Below are 21,944 nucleotides of genomic sequence, written 5' to 3' on the forward strand. Positions count from 1 at the left end.
GTGAAAACTAATGTGCAGCATCCACCTGAACTATCTGACGGCTGCCATTTTGCACCACTACACTCACCACACATGAGCTATTAGGTGGTTGAAGGGTGAGAGAAATAGCCAATCAGAGACCAGGGATGTTTCGAGGGCCAGAATGACCAGGTCAAGTTGGGCAGTTTGGTTGGTTGGTTAGGTTGGTGACTGTGCTCCGAGATGGAATTGTAACCTCATTCAAAGCTCCTGTCTGATAAAGCTAGGAAAGACTCTGGCCAGCTACATCTTTAGACTGCGATGAGGAAATCTGAAAGGTGGATAGACGGCGGCATAACTTATTGTATATTTAAAGACATGCCTAGAAATGAAAAAAAAGCACAACATGAAGCAGGTACGGGCACAGCTGCCAACATCAATCAACAACAAAGAGCTTAACCAGACGTTAAATGGTGTGTGACACACAAATTTAAATTTCACTTCGGGTGATGCGCATGCTGAAGCAGCTGGTGGGACCATCCTGCAAAATTTAGCACCTGCAGGTGAACTAATGCTGTCAGATGTTGAAGCTGCGAACGACGTTCCCAAGTTGACCAAGTTCCGGTAAAACATTCGAAGAAGTAATAAGGACGCGTCCAGGAAAACCTCTGTTGTGCTCGATTGATAACAACGGATTACGCGGTATTAGCAACATGTCCACGGATCGAAGTTAACAAGATGCAAATAGACAGAAGTGCTAATAAACAGTATGATACTACAGTGTTTATTAAAGTTTGTGGTGTACGGCACCATTTTGGATTTTACGTGTGTGACGGGCAGCCACGGCCATTACCTGGCCGGGATGCCAATGGAATGGAAGGACCAGGGGAGAGAGAAGAGGATTGCTGAGGCAATACCTCCCCTGGGACGCTAGAGGGCAGGCCTCCTGGGCGGCTGTAGCACCTCCAGGGCTGGAGTTTAGTGCAGCCCTGTTGGGTTCCCTATAATGGACTTCCACCACAATCCTGATGAACCACCCAGAGCACTCCCAGGAGCTGAATAAAAAGAGCCGCCTCACTCCACGCTGGGAGCCAGAGTTGGGAGGTAGAGGGCAAAGCTTGCTGGCAGAGGAGTGGAGGCGGCAGAGAGATAGAAACGAAGACAACGACAAAGAAGACAAGGCAAAGGAAGACAATAAAAAAGAAGATGAAGACAAAGACGAGGATGACAAAGACTACGAAGACGAAGAAGCTGACGAAGACAAAGAAGATGAAGACAAAGACTACTAAGACAAAGATGAAGAAGATGAAGACAAAGCTGATGAAGTAGACAAAGATGAAGACGACAACAAAGACAGAGAAAAAGAAGACGACGAGGGTGAAGACGATTAAGAAGATGAAGACGAAGATGACAAAGACTATGAAGACGAAGAAGCTGACGAAGACAAAGAAGATGAAGACAAAGACGAAGAAGATGAAGACAAAGACTACCAAGATAAAGATGAAGAAGATGAAGACAAAGATGATGAAGTAGACAAAGATGGACAACAACAAAGACAGAGAAAAAGACGACGACGAGGGTGAAGACGATTAAGAAGATGAAGACAAAGATGACGAAGACAAAGAAGAAGATGATGAAGGCAACGTTGAAGACAAAGACAAAGAAGAAGGAGACTGAGCATTACTGCTGGTGCTCTGGTGCTGTGCTCTCTAGTGGGAAGTGAGGAAAAGTGCTGCGCAATGAGAAATAAACGAGTGTTGTCTTGAAACACTTCCAAGGAGTTGACTACTTTTTATAGGCACCTTATTCTGAGTGACAAAATAGATGGATAAATAAGAATTTGGGGACAAACGCTAATGAAGCAAACGTCTTTTCCATGTTGTTCATTCCAGGACCAAAACACCCTTCCAACCATCCAAGAACAGTTTGGTGACTAACATGTGGCTCGGGGGAATAAAAAATTGAAATTTGGGGTTCATGGCCAGGAAACTCACCAGACCTTAATAATCCTGATTATGTCATCAGTCAGGATTCGACCCAGAAGTTGATTGCCAGCCTGCCAGGGTGAGTTGCAGATGTCTTGAAAAAGAAAGAAGGGCCAACACTACAAATATGGACTCTGTGCATAAACTTCATGTCATTGTCAATAAAAGCCTTTGAAACTTCTAAACTGCTTGTAATTCTACTTCAGTGTACCAGAGAAACATCTGACAGAAAGATCTAAAAACACGGAAGCAGAAAACTTTGTGAACACCAACACTTGGGTCCTTCTCAAAACTTTTGGCTGCAATTGCACATCGTGTCAAAAAGAGTGAGATTTGGCATTGAGCTTTACGAGGTTTGTGACTCTTAAACGGGGTACATTTGGAATTTGATTCTGTACACAGGGAAAGGGACAACATTTGATCTGAAATACAATCAGTACGCCGCTGCTACGTCATCGGTGCCGACTTTGACAGACGCAGATTGACGACTCTGTCGTACTCTTTCCATTTCTTCCCGACTGATTTAAATGAATATTCAGTGACTGGGATTGTTTTTGTCTCCATCCCCTGACTTGTGCTTTTCATGGAGTTGCTTGTTCTGCTCTTTGGCCTTCCTTGTTGAGGTCAGCCCACCACACTGACTCGTCACACGTCGGCCCTTCCCCATTCAGGTGCACTTAGATGACAATCAACTGAAGCCCCAAACAGGTGACCTCCATTGAACTAATTCTGGGACTTTGAAATCCAGTGGGCTGCACCAGTGATGATGTAGGGGTGTCATATTAATTACTCACATCATTTGGTGAGTTACATTTGTCATTAATTTAGACCACCCTGCAGAGATCTGCTTTCGTTTTGACATTAGGGAGTTTTTCTCTGCTGCTCAGTGTCAAAAAAAAAAAAGCCAAATTCAATCCACTAAGATTCAATGACGCAAAACAATAAAATGGGGAAACTTGCAAAGGTGAGAATAATTGTAATAATTTACACCTGCTACTTCAATTCAGTTTAAGTTTGTTTAGTGCTCTTCATTCAGTGCAGGCTCAGGGCACGGAGTAAAGACACCACTGCATGCCATCTACCGCCGCGGACCAAACTACCAGCTTCACATGTGAGATGGCAAAGGAAAGGCGGAGCGCTAAACCGAGTCTGAACTCAGGGGGGCTTCCTGCTCCCGGATGCTGGAGCTTAAACAATGGCTTTGGTTTGAACAGTCAAGGTTTTGGGAAGTTAATATCTGGCTGACCCCTTTCTCCAAGGCGACTTACACCACACAACTGGTTAAATATTATTTTTTTTTTCCAGTTCGGGCAAAGGGAGATGAAGTGGCCTGATTGGGGTCACACCGTGTCAGCAGCAGGACCTGAACCACAACCTCAGGGTCTGAAGTGCAAAGCCTTACACTGAAGGTTTTGCAAAAGGAAGCATGGCAGTGAGATACTTGAAAGAAACAAGAAGGGAAATGTAACAGCACCCTGGCACATTTAATTGTTTTGAAAGCTGAAGTAATTTAAAATTTTCTATTGGTGGTGGTCTGAAGTGGACCCCCCACTGTCAATGTAAAGCACTTTGAGTATCCAGAAAAGCATAATACAAATGTAACTCTATTTATCATACAGTGCCTCTCCTTCCTGTCTATCTGTCTGTCTGTCTATCACGTAGTGCCTTTCATCCATCTATCTATAGGGTGGTCCACATCTAATTATGCAATTTGCATTACGCTATAACTTATTACGTTTATTACATAGAAAATCACCCAAATAATCCCGGACCATCGAGAAGTGTGCGAACTGACGACATGAAGAATCATCTTTGCGCCGAACTGGAATCGTCCCTCCATAAATCAAAGTCACCCAGACGATCTGGATCAGCATAATTAGATTTGGACCACCCTGTATCTAAACATGGTAAGATGTCCATGGATTATATCCAAAGTTTATACAGATATGGGATGTAAAATAGATGCCATAAGTAGTACATAACTAAACAGTGGATTTGAACACAACTGGCAAATAAATCTGCCGATTCAGTTTGTCTAAGTATAACTGCATTTGGTTTACATGTTACTAAATGACTCTTTGACTACAGTCAGTTTTGAAATGAATTGTTGTAGATGCCAAAGAAAATAGACAGCCATCCTGACTGGGATGGAGAGCAAATCCTTACATAGCCAGGAGGCCATAATGCAAGGACAGCACGGAAAGAGTTGTAACCTAACCAGGACGGCTAGTGACCCTTACCCCAGTCTGGGTAAAATACTAATGGATGAACTGGGCAAAGATGGATGCCAGCATCCATTCATTTTTCTCCACACAACATGTGGCAGTATCCCTCCAGGATGGCCCCAGTTAGGACTCCTGCAGGGTTGCAAGGGAAATGGAGTTTCGAAAATAGCCATATCATGGTCCTTGGGTGCCACAAGTAGGTGCTGTTGTGGGGGGAAAGCACTATAAAAATGTAACGCTATCATATAGTGCCTCTCCTATCTATCAATCAATCAATCAATCAATCATATGGTGCCTTTCATATCTATCTAGTCAACTATACTAAAATATGACTATATAGTGCCTTTCATATCTATTTATCTACTGTATCTATCCTGCCAACTATACTAAAATATGTCTATCAATCATATAGTGCCTTTCACTTCTATCTATCCTGTCATCTATACAAAATATCTATTACTCATATATTACCTTTCATATCTATCTTTCATATAGTGCCTTTCCTATCTATCTATATATCCTGTCAACTATACAAAATATCTATTACTCATATATTACCTTTCATATCTATCTATCAATCATATAGTGCCTCTCATATCTATTTCTCTATCTATCATATAGTGCTAATCGTGAGACCCACCATACAGTACAAGTACAGCGCTAAACGTGAGACGAGGTGACCACACGACCCATAATGCTGGCAGTGCCTACCTGAGGACTTCTTTTCCACTCCCAGTAGTTGGCCCTTTGAAGAGAACATCCTGCACAAGTCCAGTCAAGCTGGCAATCTGCTTCTCCATGGCCATTATTCTCTCTCTGATGAAAGGAGATAAAAGTATTAGGAATCGTGTTCGCTGTGATGGCTTTCAATGTACAGGCCAGATCTACTCTTACGCCACAAACAAATTTGTTGCGCCCCTTACAGCTCATTGGAGAAGAGTTGGGTGCCTCCTGAAAAGTGATGAAATGTAAAAAGGGATTGCCCCCTGTCTGACTGCATGCCTTTGAGATGTCACGGAGTAAAGCAAAGCCAAGTGTGACAAGAGATCAAGTGTTGCTTATTCTACAAAGATCTTCTAAAATGGCCTGCACACATTTGTTTGTACCCTTAGAGAAAATCCTAAATCATTGCCTTCAAGCGATTTTTCCAACTAGTTCAGAATTCGTATCACATACACGTCTTCTATTGTACAATCAGTCAGTCAGCTGATCTAAATGGAGAAAAGTCGTCCCTCTGCCGTTGGGTGCCATCGCGTGTCCCACACTGAACATGGAGCAGAGAAAGCAAAGGAGAGAGTCATCTGAGAAGATCAGAAAGAAAATGATGGGCAAGCGTGTGAAAGGCAAAGGCTAGAAGACCATCAACTCCAACCAGCTTGATGTTCCTGTGACAACAGTATTATGAAGAAGATGAAGGTCTATGGGACTGTAGCCAACGTCCCTGGATGCGGCCACAAGAGAAAAATCGACCCCAGAATGGGCAGGATAATAAGAGTGGCAGACAAAAAGCTAAGGAGAACGTCAACAGAGATACAAGCTGAACTCCAAGGGCAGGGTCCATAAGGGGCTGATTGCACTCACAGAAGACCCTGGAGGACTCCACATCAAAAAGCCAGACTGGAATTTTCTCAAATGTATACTGATGAGTCACAATGCTTCTGAGTGAAGGTCTTATGGAAAGATGAGGCAAAAGAGGAGCTTCTTGGCAAGTCACATCAGCTCTGTGTCCACAGACGATAAAATGAAGCTTTCAAAGAAAAGACCACCAGACCTATCATGAGACATGGAGCAGGCTCACTTATGTTTTGGAGCTGCTTTGTTGCGTCTGCCATGGGGTGTCTCGAGTCTGTGCAGGGGAACAATGAAACCTCAAGACATTCTGGAGTGAAACGTCCTGCCCAGTGAAAGATAGCTCTGCGTCAGTTGCAGGTCACGGACCCTCCAACAGGATAAGGAGACAAATCACACAGCTAAACTAACCACTGCATATTGAGAAGACCCCACAAGACCTGTCCATTTGTGACCCAGTCGTCTAGACATCACAATGTGAACCCCCTTGTCACATGACGCTTGCTCATTTTTCCTCCTTCCAACACATCACTCGCTGTCTAACATAACACCCCACTGTAACAAGACCATCACTGTTATTCGCTTCCCCTCTCGGTGGCTTGAATGTTGTGGCTTATACGTCCTTTTGTGAATAAAGATGAATTAACACATCATTAAAATGGCCAGGGTGGCTCTATCTAATACGATACAGAGAAAATAAATGTGAAATAAAGACTAACATAGTGCGGACAATTTGAGCACCAAGTATTAAGTCTACAGCACAACTCACTTACAACCAAAGCCAAACTCCCCCTTTGGGACTCGTATCTGTTGCCAGCGCTGCCCTCCGTCACCGATTCCGTTCAGAACTTTTATAGACAGACTTTCTAGGCACAAACCAAGGAGTGGAGGGCATCCAGTCTGGTGACCTGAGGATCGCGTCTCTGCATGGCACTGAGCAGGACCACACGGGCAAGACTGCCTACCATGAGACCAGGGCATCCCTCCCGCTCTACCGAGTTCACCCTCTGACCTGATGGTATCCCCATGACACATGAAAAAAATGTTTAGTTATTGTCTTTCTCTCTCTTTCTTTCCATTTATAACGCTTATACATTCATCATGAGCTTATTTATTGTCTCTTTCTGTTTCTTTTTCCTTGCATCCATTTCTAATGCTTATACAGACCCCATTTATAAAGAGCTTTTCTTTCCATTTATAATGTTTATACAGATTCGTCATAAGCTTATTTATTGTCCCTTCCTTTCTTCTTTCTTTTCTTCCTTCTTTCCATTTATAATGCATATGAAGACCCATTCATCACAAGATTTCTTTTTCATTTATAATGCTTATACACTAATCATGAGCTTATTTATTTTTTGCTTCCTTTACATTTATAATGCATATGAAGACCCAATTATCAAAAGATTTCTTTCTTTTTCTTTATAATGCTTATACACTCATTATGAGCTTATTTAAGAAGATTAAGAGGTGACCTGATTGAAGTGTTTAAAATTATGAAGTGAATTAGTCCAGTGGATCGAGGCGGTGACTTTAAAATGAGTTCATCAAGAACACGGGGACACAGTTGGAAACTTGTTAAGGGGTAAATTTCTCACAAACATTAGGAAGTTTCTCTTTACACAAAGAACGATAGACACTTGGAATAAGAGACCAAGTAGTGTGGTAGACAGTAAGACGTTAGGGACTTTCAAAACTTGACTTGATGTTTTCTTGGAGGAAACAAGTGGACAGGACTGGCGAGCTTTGTTGGGCTGAATGGCCTGTTCTCGTCTAGAGTGTTCTAATGTTCTAATTTATTGTTTCTCTTTCTTTCCTTCCTTCCTTCTTTCCATTTATAATACATATGAAGACCCATTCATCACAAGATTTCATTCTTTTTCTTTTCATTTCTAATGTTTATACATTCATCATGAGCTTATTTATTGTCTCTTTCTGTTTCCTTGCATCCATTTCTAATGCTTATACAGACCCCATTTATAAAGAGGTTTTCTTTCCATTTATAATGTGTATACAGATTCGTCATAAGCTTATTTATTGTCCCTTCCTTTCTTCTTTCTTTTCTTCCTTCTTTCCATTTATAATGCATATGAAGACCCATTCATCACAAGATTTCTTTCTTTTTCTTTTCATTTCTAATGTTTATACACTCATCATAATCTTATTTATTGTCTCTTTCTTTCTTAAGCTAAGCATGTTCAGGCCCAGCTACTACTTGGATTCAGTTGCTGCAGGAAGAGAGGTGTGGGTGATGCCATCAGGGGGCGCTTACCCGGTGTTCTATCTATGGACCCCAATGCAGGGACGGGGACACTGTGATGTAAATATGATGCCATCCTTTGGATGTGATGTAAAAACAAAGTCCTGACCCTCTGTGGTCATAAAAGATCCCTGGGTATTGTTCATAAACAGCAGGGTCTACCCCAATGTCACCATGGCCTTGTCAATTCTGGCCCCCTAATTATCCCCCCCAGCTCTTCATCACCTAACAGCTCATGTGTGGTGAGCGTGCTGGCGCGATAACGGCCGCCGTCGCATCATCCAGGTGGGGGTTGGCTGAAGTGGCTCCACTTTGTCTAAACTGTTTGAGTAGCGAGAAAAGCGTCATATAAATGTAATCATCCATCCATCCATTTTCTAACCCACTGAATCCGAATACAGGGTCACGGGGGTCTGCTGGAGCCAATCCCAGCCAACACAGGGCACAAGGCAGGAACCAATCCTGGGCAGGGTGCCAACCCACCGCAGGACACACACACAAACACACACTAGGGCCAATTGAGAATCGCCAATCCACCTAACCTGCATGTCTTTTCCAACCCGGTAATTATTATTTATTAACAAACTTCACCCAAGATTGGTACCTTGGAGTTTTCTAAGGGAGATTATTTGTGCCAAAATGAAATGCAATCCAACATGTTAACTAAGTAGAAATGCAAGACATATGCAAATGGGACGGGGCAGTAGCGGGCGCTGCTATCTTTCATATAAATAAATGATTGTTATGTAATGATAATCAAGAATCCATTGAATTTTCACATCGGCACTTGGACAGCACACAGGCCTGGGCAGATGAAATGTCAGTCAGTCATTATCCAACCCGCTATTATCCTAACTACATGGTCACGGGGGGTCTGCTGGAGCCAATCCCAGCTAACACAGGGCGCAAGGCAGGAACAAATCCCGGGCAGGGGGCCAACCCACCACAGGACACACACACCAAGCACACACGAAGGACAATTTAGGATCGCCAATGCACCTGACCTGCATGTCTTTGGACTGTGGGAGGAAACCCACGCAGACATGGGGAGAACATGCACACTCTACTCAGCGCTACCCACTGCGCCACCGTGCTGCCCTCAGATGAAATGTAATGCCAGTAAATGTAAAGTATTACATGTAGGAAGTAAAAGTATAAAAGTATTAGGTTTGAATACAACAGTTTGGGGTTCGGGGCAGAAAATCAAAAGTACACCTCAGGAGAAGGAATTAGGAGTCGTAGTGGACATTATCAACATCCAGCCAGTGTTCAGAAGCCATTAAGAAGGCTCACAGGTTATATAGCGCCTTGATGTGTGGAGTACAAGTCACAGGAGGTTCTGCTCAAGCTTTATAACACACTGGTGAGGCCTCATCTGGAGTCCTGTGTGCAGTTTTGGTCTCCAGGCTACAAAAAGGGCATAACAGCACAAGAGAAGGTCCAGAGAAGAGCGATGAGGCTGATTCAGGGCTACAGGGGATTAGTTAGGAGGAAAGATTAAAAGGGCTGAGCCTGTTAACCATTTAATGTCAGTACATGTAAAGTGTTAGATGTAAAGAGTAAAAATGTGAGGTTGGAATACACAATGGGAGGTCTGAAAATCGAGAGTCCATCTTATGAGAAGGATTTAGAAGTCATAGTGGACTCTACGCTATTATCTGCCAGAAGTCATTAAGAAGGCTCACAGAATGTCATTTAATATAGCGCCTTGATGTGTGGAGTACAAGTCACAGGAGGTTCTGCTCAGTATTTATAACACACTGGTGAGGCCTCATCTGGAGTCCTGTGTGCAGTTTTGGTCTCCAGGCTACAAAAAGGACGTAACAGCACTAGAGAAGGTCCAGAGAAGAGCGACTAGGCTGAGTCCAGGGCTACAGGGGATGAATTATGAGGAAAGATGAAAAGAGCTGAGCCTTTAGAGTTTAAACAAAAGAAGATGAAGAGGAGACCTGACTGAAGTGTTTAAAATCTTGAAGGGAATTAGTCCAGCGGATCAAGACGGTGACTTTAAAATGAGTTCATCAAGAACACGGGGACACTCAAACATTAGGACGTTTTTCTTCACACAGAGAGCCATAGACACGAAGTGACCAAGTAGTGTGGTAGACAGTAGGACTTTCAAATCCCGACTCAATGATATTTTGGAGGAGCTAAATGGAGAGGACTGGTGAGCTGTGTTGGGCTGAATGGCCTGTGCTCGTCCAGATTGTTCTAATTCAACGGGGCGATCCAGCTGGCCCCCCAAGCACTTCCTTGCAGTCCTCGAGTGTCCTTCCACATTCTATAAAGGATACTTTCCCAAGGATAGCGGTGTGACAATAGCTCTCTTTGTGGAATTTACACTTCTTCAATTTATTTGCCATTGGGGAGGCACTCTGCTTAGAAATTTTAAGAAATAAAATAAGAGTAGAAAGTACAAAAGAAAATAAAAACTCCTACAACAAAATATGAAGAGAAACTGCGACGTGAACGAGCCAGCAGCTACCACAGAGGCAGAAGAGGTGGACGAGGTGCACAATCTGGCCAGAAATTCTTCCGAGAAAACGGAAACCCGCTCGTGTTATTTCAGCCGTAACCGCAGCAATTAGTTCCACGGTCCATGACAAATACATATATTACAGACAGATTTTATTTTCAATCTGAGACTTTTTGAAAGAAAAAAAAAAATCCACTTTCAAAATATTAGGATAACAAATATCTGCCAACTCCTGCCACAGCCGCCTTCAGGCAATTCCAAGAGTTTCAACTTCAAGTGCTCTTCAAGTCGCCTGTGACAAATGACTGAGTGACGAAGGACCTGGCGATCCTGAAGGAGAAGGCTGATCTGCGGACAGAATGGAGGAGTTTCACTCATGAACCTCAAACGTTCTTCCCGCCGATGACACAGACCACCGGATTCACTGGTGGCTCAAGCTGCCGTGTCTTCCTTCAGGTTGTGAAGTGACGTGGACTTGACTCTGGCTTCTGATCATGCTCTCCAACACCGCAGATACACCACAGGTCTTTGTGAGGGGAGAAATTTAGGACGTCCATAACGTGTGGGGAGACAAGGACACGTCGGTACTAAATTTTCCCCTCTGCTCCACAGTTTAAAATCACAAATCCAAAAATTCAGGCACTTTGCAGACTTTCATTTATGGGATTTGCAGACATTTTGGTCACAGAACACTTTCTCTGCACGGTTCCTCCCATTTCAGGTCACCATAATGTTTGGCAGGTCAATTAAAGCTGATGTCATATTTCAGACTTTGTCGCATGTCCCTCACAAGTGATGACCGCTTGACGTCTGCCATTCACAAACATCAGCAGGTGCCGGGGGTCTTCAATGGTGATGCTCTGCCTGCCAAGGCCTCTAAGGCAGCCATCTTCAGTTCCTGCCTGTTTCAGGGGGGCTTGTCCCCTTATGTCAGGGGTGTCCAACTCCAGTCCTGGTGGGCCACAATGGCTGCTGGTTTTCATTCCAGCCCTTTTCCTAATCCGTTATCACTGCTAATTATCTCCTTATCCCTTGATTTTAACAGCCCAGTTGTCCGAGTTGGTACTTTTCTTCATAAAATGACAGCCAAACAGAAATGAGACGTGAAATGAGCCAACAGATGACCAGCTAAGCTGGGATTTCAAACTCCAATCAATCTCTTAATAAGAAGCCGATTCTTGATGTTCATTAAACAAGTTATTGAATATCAGGTCTTGTTGCTGCTCTCATTCTGCCATTCTGTTTTTCCTAAGACCACCCTCAAGATGTTTTGATGACTTGAGCAGACCAACATGACCGAGACCTTCACCTTTCTTTATTTTCAGGTGAGCTGGTCATGTGGCAGCTTGTTTGGCGTCTCATTATTGTTTGGCTGCTCATTAGGGAAAAGGAAACAACTAAGGGGTCTGAGTCACGTCAATTAAAACTAAGGCAGAACAAGTGAATCAGCAGCAAAAACGGCTCACTGATTAAGAAGATGGTTAGAATGAAAACCTGCACCACTACGGCCCACCAGGACTGGAGTTGGACACCCCTGCCTTAAGTGTTTTTTCTCCAGCATGTAGAAGGTCTACTCAGTTGGATTGAAATCAGGTGACCGGCTTGGCCATTCTGGAATTTTCCACTGTAAACTCCTGTGCTGCCTCAGCAGTGTGTTATCTTGCTTTAAGGTGAAGCGGCGTTGCATCATCACCATCATAAGGTGGGTGCTGCACATTATTGGTGGTGGCTCAAGTGGCTCCCCCCACCCACTATGTAAAGTAGTGAAAAAAGTGCTATATAAACAGAAAGAATAATTATTAAGGAGGCAATCGGACATCGTGCACATCCGCACGTGAAAGCTCAGCCGGTCAATTACTCGCTAACACCCTGGGATCTGCGCCCATTTAAAGCCCCTCCTCCTGTGTTCTCAGTTTATTTACTCACTTTGCTCGCCAACCACTGTGGCCCGCTATCACGTAGCTGAGCCGCTCGAGGGGTGTTGGGGTGCCCCCCTCCGTTAGAGAAAGCGATTGTATTTAAAGAGGTGAAGAGTATGTGGGGCGCGGGAGGAGGACAGTTTGGTGCATAGTTATTATAGACAGAAAATCAGTTACTCGAGAATCACACTACAACTGTCTGTTTTAAATACCAATCTCTCTATACATAAAATCCAGCGTCCGTCTGTCCGCTTTTCACAAGAGAACTACTTCACGGATTTTGGTTGGGTTTTTCTCTAGAATTTTCTTGAACATTCCCATTGATTTTTTTAACTTCTCTCATTGCGCTACGTATCACAGTTCACTTGCAGGAGCCATTTATTCGCGCTAATCAGAGAGGGAGGGGGCAGCGTGACATCAGGAGTGGGGAGCCGGGCAGGGCCATCCTCACTAACGTGCCAGCCTTCGTTCGAGTGTATCTTGCCTCCGCTTAGCTAGCAATACCCGTTTGTTTATTGATTTTGCTCTCATTCTGCCACAGCAGACTGTTCATTTTCTGTTTTTCCTAAGACCACCCTCAAGATGTTTTGGTGACCTGAACAGACCAACATGACCGAGACCTTCACCTTTCTTCATTTTCAGGTTAGCTGGTCATGTGGCAGCTTGTTTGGTGTCTCATTAGGGAAAAGGAAACAACTAAGGGGTCGGAGTCACGTCAACTAAAACTAAGGCAGAACAAGTGAATCAGCAGCAAAAACGACTCGCTGATTAAGAAGATGGTTAGAATGAAAACCTGCACCACTGCGGCCCACCAGGACTGGAGTCGGACAGCCCTGCCTCGAGTTTTTTCTCTCCAGCATGTGGAAGGCCTGCTCAATTGGACTAAAATCAGGTGACAGGCTTGACCATTCCAGAATTTTCCATTGTTGATCTTTGAAAAACTCCTGTGCAGCCTCAGCAGTGTGTTATCTTGTTGTAAGATGAAGTGCTGTTGCATCATCATCATCAGGGTGGGTGCTACACATTATTGGTGGTGGCTGAAGTGGCTCCCCCCACCCACTATGTAATGTAGTGAGAAAAGCACTGTATAAATGTAAGGAATTATTATTAACTAGCTGTGTAAACCCGTGCTGTGAAGAGGCCGGGGGCTCCTAGAAACCACAGATTCTGGCACTTCAGTCAATCGCATCAGTTGAGCATTAGAGGCTAAGTGAGGTTCTCTCTCCTCGGAGGTTTCGTTTTACCGATGTATTTGTGCCCCTTGACTATCAGCGGCTAGGCGAGTTTCTCTTTTCTCAGCTTCATGCTGTAGCCTCGCACTTCCGATCCAGACAGACAGACAGACACACACACACTTCCACGCATAGACGTTTATATGTAAGATGAGGCAATCGGCCACCGTACACATCCGCACGTGAAAGCTCAGCAGGCCAATTACTCCCTAACACCCTGGAGCTGCTCTGTCACAGTTAACTTTGTGAGCTGGAATGTTAAAGGTCCCAATCACAAATTAAAGAGAAAACGTATTCTCCCACCTAACAGGTCTAAACACTAATTTTACAGGAGACCCACTTAGCAAGCAAGGATCAGTTTCGGCTGCACAGAGACTGGATTGGCCAAATATTCCATTCCAGCTTTACAAACAAAACTAAAGGTGTGGGAATCTTAATACACAGAACAATCTCATTTGTAGTATCAGAAGTAGTATCTGATCCTGAAGGGAGATATGTGATCGTCATGGGTAATTTATTTAACTGATAAATATCTAGGCACCCAATGTGGATGATAGGGACTTCATCCAAAACTTATTTGCATCTTTTGCCAATGTGCTTGCCTCGCTTGTGTATTAGCGGCTAAGTGAGTTTCTCTTTTCTCGGTGACGGAGTCAATTTTTTTGAGCTTCATGCTGTAGCCTCGCACTTCCAGTCCAGACAGACAGACACACACACACTTCCATGCATAGACGTTTATACATAAGATGAGGCAATTGGCCACCGTACACGTCCACGTGTCAAAGCTCAGCTGGCCAATTACTCCCTAACACCCTGGAGCTGCTCTGTCACAGTTAACTTTGTGAACTGGAATGGTAAAGGTCTCAATCATGAATTAAAGAGAATGAAATTATTCTCCCACCAAACAAGTCTACTTGCTAAAAGTATAGGCTGGTCCAGGTGTAATTCTGAAATTTTCATTACGCTATAACTTATTAGGTTTATTACATAGAAAATCACCCGAAAAATCCTGGGCCATCGAGAAGTGTGCGAACTGACGACATGAAGAATCGTCTTTGCGCCGAACTGGAATCGTCCCCGCATAAATCAAAAGTCATCCAGACTATTTGGATCTGCATAATTAGATCTGGACCACCCTGTAGTAATTTTACAGGAGACCCACTTAATTAGCAACGATCAGTTTCAGCTGCACAGAGACTGGATTGGCCAAATACTTCATTCCACCTTTACAAGCAAAACTAGAGGTGTGTATCAGAAGTAGGATCTGATCCTGAAGGGAGGTATGTGATCATCATTGGTAATAATTTATTTAACTGATAAATATCTACGCACCCAATGTGGATGATAGGGACTCTCAACCGAAATGTATTTGCATCCATTCCCAATGTGAACACTCATAAAATTATAATGGCTGCGGGGCAAGGGCTGGGGGGAAGCGGGACCTCACGAGTAGGGTGGCGGGCGGGACCTCACGAGTAGGGTGGCGGGCGGGACCTCACGAGTAGGGTGGCGGGCGGGGTCCTGCTCACTCACACGCCAGTTGCTCTACCTCTCGCCATGTGTTGGAGTGTACCTTGCCTCGGCTTAGCTAGCGAACGAGAGAACTACTTCACAGATTTTTTTTCGAGAATTTGCTGGAACATTCCGGTTGATTTTGCGACTTCTCTCATCTTGCTAAGAATAATCGTTCACTTGCCGGAGTGATATATTCACGCTAATCTGAGACAAAGGCTGACGCCAGGAGTGGGGAGTCGGTCTGTCTCTGTGTTTTGGAGCGTAACTTGCCTCAGCTTAGCTAGTGATACCTTGTCGTTAATTGACTTTTAAATTTTGTCCTGTTCCACTACTAGGCAGGCAGAGCCGTGGGGAATGGCTAGTTAATAATAATATTAATAATAATAATAATAATAACACCCTGGAGCTGCACTGTCACGCTACTGTTACAGTTAACTTTCTGATCAGGAATGTTAAAGGTCTCAATCACGAATTAAAGAGAAAGAAAGTATTCTCCCACCTAGCAGGTCTAAATGCTATTATTATTATTAACACACTGAAGCTGCTCCGTCATGCTATTGTGCCCATTTAAGCCCCTCCTCCTGTGCGCTCTATTTATTTAACGATTTATTTACTCACTTCATTTGCCAACTCCCGAGGCCCGCTAGCTGCTCAAGGGGTTTCGGGGGACCCCTCCGTTAGAGAAAGTGATCCCCGTCCAGGGTGGAAGGAAGTAGAGCAAAAAATAAGTAATGATTTGACTGTTGTTGTCTCGTCCTGCTATGAAGTCAGGGCCCTGCAACCCTGGACTGGATGAGGCCACCAGATGGATGGACTTTTACTCACATGACTCCTTCAAACAACTTCACTTACCGAGTCTGTGGATCATTCGAAGAGGCTGCAGGTCCCTGCCCCATCAGCTGCTTGTCCACTTGCATTGCCATGTTGTCCGGAAGAGCTGGAGACGCCATATTGCTACGGGTTTTCATGACCTCCATGGCACCCCCTTGCTCCTTCTTGAAGGATTGGCGGATGGGAGATGACCTGTCCAGCTGGACCCCATGTGGAGGTGGCGGAGGAGGAGGAGATGTAGGGACTACATGGGCGTTTTGGCCAGCGTGCATCTCCACTACCCTCATATCAGTCATTCTGTGAGGAGAAGCTGGCGGCGTTTTGGTGCCCAAAGTGGGCAAGTGGCTATCAGAGTATTTCCTTGACTTCTGACGGTAAACGGCATGATGCTCCATCATCTCCGTGGTCATCGTTGAGCTGGAATAAGAGCCGGTAGACCTGACCGATCCCCGATGGTAGCCCATAACGTGGTCAGGCACATCCCCTGGGTGGCAGCTATGGGACGAGGCGATGCTCAATCGCGCCTCCTGCAGCAGGTAGGGGTCAGCGTAGAGGCTATCATTGCGTAAAAGTGCAACCGCTTTATTGCTCATATCTTCATCGGGCTTTACGTCCCTCCTTTCAAGAATGGCACTTGGGCTGGGTGAAACAGACCTGCCCTGGGGCACTCTGGGAATCGTGGCACTGCCTGGCATGACCATGGCACGGGGCGCCCCATATTGAATCCGAGATGGTGACGGGGGCATGGAGTGGGCCACAGGGTGAGGTAAGGAGCTTTGAACTCCATGAAGAGGTGGCTGGCCCTGGGTTTGACGTAAGGGATATGGCGCCTCTCTGGGAGAGAAACTCTCTCTGTGCATCTGAAAAGGAGAAAACAGAACAAGAGCACAGTGGTCAGAGTTTAACAAAGAAAATGTAGTGGCCTGGTGGAGGTCTCCATAGCCCAAACAAGGTGAGGGGACCTCCATACCCAAAGGGCCCACTCGTTAACCCTCCACAACAACATACAGTGTACTTGATTTTTAAAAGCAGAAAACATATTTGTGCATTTCTTGATTACACAAAACAACGAGAAGCTGGATTTGCTGCACTGTGTCACATGACAGGACAAGAAACAGACAGGTATGGCAGGTTGGCGCAGTGATACTTGAAACTTCAAAAATTTAGCGAATACTCAACGAAAAGTTACATTACAACAAGAAAAAGAAAACACCTTCGCGCCAAATGGTGAGCAATGAGTGTCATGTCACGGCGAGCTCAACAGAAAAGGCTTCTGCTCCTTGACCTCCTGGCCCATCATTGTAGGTGACCACCTATTAATAAAGCAACCTGACAACCCCAGACCCAGGAAGAAATAGGACGCAGCATTTGAACAGAAGCAATAAAGACATTGACAGGGCTATTAGAAAGCCCAATATAATAACACACACACACACACGCCAGAATGGCTAAAAAGGAAGAAAATTTAAAAAGACCACAGTCCCAGTATAGACATATTGATGTTTGCATAAAGGACCACCCATCGCGTTTCCTGACACAATTCGCCTGAATTATTTGTTGGCTGAAAGTCCTCATTGTGTAAAGTAGATGTAGAAAAGATCCATCAGGCCATTTAATAAAATCATCTACCACTGGACAATTCACTGTGAAGGCTCACATTCAGCAAAGTTTAAGATGAACCCGTTTACACATTTACTGAGAGTGGAGGACGTGCAAAAGTGGAGAAAGAACACAACCCTGAGGGGACCCTGTGGATGACAGCAGGATAGATAGATAGATAGACAGATGGATATGAAAGGCACTATATGACAGACAGACAGACACATAGATAGATAGCACTTAACTCAGGATGTCCTCAGGATGTCATCTGATTGAGCTCAGGTGCATCCTGTCTCCCCTGATCATCCTTGAGATGTTTCTGCAGCTTCATTGGAGTCCACCTGTGGTAAATTCAGTTGATTGGACCTGATTTGGAAAGGCACACACCTGTCTATAGAAGGTCCCACAGTTGACAGTTCATGTCAGAGCACAAACCAAGCATGAAGTCAAAGGAATTGTCTGTAGACCTCCAGGACAGGATTGTCTCGAGGCACAAATCTGGGGAAGATTACAGAAAAATTTCTGCTGCTTTGAAGGTCCCAATGAGCACAGTGGCCTCCATCATCCAGAAGTAGAAGAAGTTCGAAACCACCAGGACTCTTCCTAGAGTCGGCCGGCCATCTAAACTGAGCGATCGGGGGAGAAAGACCTTAGTCAGGGAGGTGACCAAGAACCCGATGGTCACTCTGTCAGAGCTCCAGAGGTCTTCTGTGGAGAGAGGATAACCTTCCAGAAGGACAACCATCTCTGCAGCAATCCACCAATCAGGCCTGTATGGTAGAGTGGCCAGATGGAAGCCACTCCTTAATAAAAGGCACATGGCAGCCCGCCTGGACTTTGCCAAAAGGCACCTGAAGGACTCTCAGACCATGAGAAACAAATTTGTCTGGTCTGATGAGACAAAGATTGAACTCTTTGGTGTGAATGCCAGGCGTCACGTTTGGAGGAAACCAGGCACCGCTCATCACCAGGCCAGTACCATCCCTACAGTGAAGTAGGTTGATGGTGGCAGCATCATGCTGTGGGGGGCAGGAACTGGGAGACTAGTCAGGATAAAGGGAAAGATGACTGCTGCAATGTACAGAGACATCCTGGATGAAAACCTGCTCCAGAGCGCTCTTGACCTCAGACTGGGGCGACGGTTCATCTTTCAGCAGGACAACGACCCTAAGCACACAGCCAAGATATCAAAGGAGTGGCTTCAGGACAACTCTGTGAATGTCCTTGAGTGGCCCAGACTTGAATCTGATTGAACATCTCTGGAGAGATCTTAACATGGCTGTGCACCGACGCTTCCCATCCAACCTGATGGAGCTTGAGAGGTGCTGCAAAGAGGAATGGGCAAAACTGGCCAAGGATAGGTGTGCCAAGCTTGTGGCATCATATTCAAAAAGACTTGAGGCTGTAATTGCTGCCAAAGGTGCATCGACAAAGTATTGAGCAAAGGCTGTGAATACTTATGGACATGGGATTTCTCAATTTTTTATTTTTAATAAATTTGCAAAAACCTCAAGTAAACTTTTTTCACGTTGTCATTATGGGGTGTTGTGTGTAGAATTCTGAGGAAAAAAATGAATTTAATCCATTTTGGAATAAGGCTGTAACATAAGAAAATGTGAAAAAAGTGATGTGCTGTGAATAGTTTCCGGATGCACTGTAGATAGATAGATAGATAGATAGATAGATAGATAGATAGATATGAAAGGCACTATATAATAGATAGAACTAATATTACATCAGGAGATTTTAATAACGGGATTGTGCTGCTAACTGCATAAGATTATGTACAAACAACAATACAATTTTTTTTGTATAGCACTCTTCTATCTATCTATCCATCTATCATATATGTGTGTTTCATCTCTCCATACCTTTCTCTCTTATATAATGTAATTCCAACAGATGGCACATTACCAACATTAACACTGCTTATACGAATACCATACCAATGACATATAACAAGAGTCATGTGCATTACATTTGTCATTCCAACTTCCAACAGGTGACGCTTCACAAACATTAACACTGCTTTTATGAATACTATACCAAATGGCACAGAAACAGTCACATTTCCCCCTGTGGACAAAAAAGTTCTATTCATCTGTTATATACTGTAGCACCTTACGTATTTATCTAATATATAGCCACTTTCATAGCTATCTATTCTTCATATAATGCCTTTCCAGTCTATTTACCTATGTATATAAATTAACACTGATTTTTACGAATCCCATATCAAATGGTATATATCAAAGGCATGTGCATTGCATTTATCATTCCAACAGACGGTGCATCACAAACATTAACTCTGCTTTTATGGCACCTAACAGAGACACAGGCATTGCATTTGTCATTCTAACAGGAGGTGCATCACTAGATGGTGCACTGCAATCGTTCATGCCGAGGTGTACGTCGATTACTTCGGTTTCAACTCGTCTTGGATGCGTAGCTCAGCTAGTATAGAAGAAAGCTACAGACCTCTGCCTCAACCCAGCTGATGAAGCCTTCTCACTTTCCTGCCTTCAGCGTGACCCCTTCAAAAATCCTGAAACCATACAGGCCATGCTTGTTTTTCTGCATATTCTTTCGCTTAGGTACACCACAAAAAATGTGATGAATTTTGTTGTGTTTTATTTTTTTTCACTTTTCCTGTGAGTTGCAGTTTAACATTATTGTCTCGCCACAAGGGAATGGAGAAATTACTGCTGGAGTGCCGCAGATGCGATCTCATATTTCCTATGTAAAAAATTCTACGAAGGGCCTGCTGGCCTCTTTCACTGTTTCAACAGGAAGAATAGAAGGGCAGACACTCAGGGCAGGGTGTGAGAGCTTAGAGTGGACCGAGAAAATATGAAGACCCCTTCACGCTGCCTGCACACTTTGTTGTGCTGGAGATGACATTTTAGTCAGTCTACACTCTATAACCCAGAATGACAAAGTGTAAAGATGTCTTCATGAAAGGTTTGCAAATGTATTACAATTTAACATGTGAAACCTGTCACTCGTGGAATCACGCAGACCCTTTTGCTGTGGCAGCAATTCCAGCTTTGTGTTTTCTTGGCCGAGTCTCTACAAGCTTGGCACACCTGGATTTGGGCAGTTGATCCCCTTCTTCCTGGCAGATCCTGATTGGTTGGGAAGTGTCGGTGAACTGCCAGATGTTTTATGGGGTTGACGTGTGGGCCACTCAAGGACACTCCGAGACGTGTCACAAAGCCACTCCGGTGACGTTTTCAAACCAGTGGATCTTCCTCGTCATGCTCTCAGAGTCCTTGCCATATACGCCTTTTACTCAACACTCCTGAGCGCAGGAGAAGACGTTGGACGGGGCAGAAATGAGAATCTTGAGATGGACACGTGAAGTTACAAGAAAGGACAGGATAAGAAACGAGACCACCAGAGGTTCAACAAAAGTGGGAGAGAGACGTCTAAGAAAGGACCAGAGAGGAGGCTGTTGCAGATATCCAATCAGGAAAAGACTCACGGGGCAGCTGGGAAATGGAGGCCATTGGGTCGCAGCACTGCTACAGAGAGCCAGCTGATGAGTACGAATATGCAGGACAGGAGCCGACATGACAGAATGTAACCTCTGCTCTCAGTCAGCCCCTGCTTTGCACCACGAGTCTTGGTCTTCCTTCCTCATCCAAATTCTTTGCATTTCATGGCTTCTACTTCGTCACCTAACAAGAATTTTGACATTCAACAATCTCCATTTCCCTACAACTGCAGAACCAAAAACAGTTTTGTATTTCATTTTCACTGGGCACTCAATTCAGTTTACCGTCATATCAGATCACGTAAAGCCGTTATGCGTTTTAGCCACTGGGTCCCACCATATTAGTGCGCCTCAGCCACGGGGTCTGTGCTGCCACCGATGGGTTGCGAGTTGCCATTGTTAATAATAATGGAGGGTTGGGGGGTCACGGCTCGATCCACTCCACTCCCCCCCCCCACCCGGTCAACCGCACTCAGATCAACAAGGGGGACCAGGATGGTGGGTTACCAATACAGTTAACATGAGAAACGGTGGGTTGAAAAACACTATGAGGTCCGGGGATTATTTTGAAACCAATTCTGGAGGACGCCACCTGCATATACACAACCCCACCAAAGCAATTTAAAGGGAACAATTCATCCCGACCTAAATGGACATCTTTAGGATCAGGTGACCCGAGCGGAATTCCTGCAGAAAACAAACGCAAATGCCGAAAAAATGGACAAGACACATATGGGACAGGGGCAAGAACCGGGCGTCGAGACCACGTCTGCACAAATGGTGAGGTGGTGCAGGGAGGCCAGGAGACATGACGCCAGGCAGGTTCATAATGAGGGACGGGCAAATGATGAGCAGCGAACAAAAACAGGCGGGCGACCA

At 44.6% G+C, this 21,944-nt stretch overlaps 1 protein-coding gene across 12 annotated transcripts in view; it reads right to left on the reverse strand.

The window, feature by feature from the left end:
• The window catches only part of si:ch211-285f17.1 (sickle tail protein homolog), a 464,466-nt gene that overhangs the window by 83,243 nt on the left and 359,279 nt on the right, over nt 1-21,944 (reverse strand). For 11 of the 12 annotated variants that reach the window (XM_039753955.1, XM_039753954.1, XM_039753962.1 and 8 more), the window contains 2 exons: nt 15,992-16,830; nt 4,880-4,984 (listed from right to left, as the gene is read on the reverse strand). In XM_039753955.1, coding sequence (XP_039609889.1) covers nt 4,880-4,984; nt 15,992-16,830 — 944 coding nt within the window. The remainder of the gene's footprint in view (nt 1-4,879; nt 4,985-15,991; nt 16,831-21,944) is intronic. The other variant, XM_039753953.1, reaches the window with a different exon arrangement.

The sequence above is a fragment of the Polypterus senegalus genome, chromosome 5 (genome assembly GCF_016835505.1).
Source record: "Polypterus senegalus isolate Bchr_013 chromosome 5, ASM1683550v1, whole genome shotgun sequence".
In the NCBI taxonomy this organism is placed as follows: Eukaryota; Metazoa; Chordata; class Cladistia; order Polypteriformes; family Polypteridae; genus Polypterus; species Polypterus senegalus.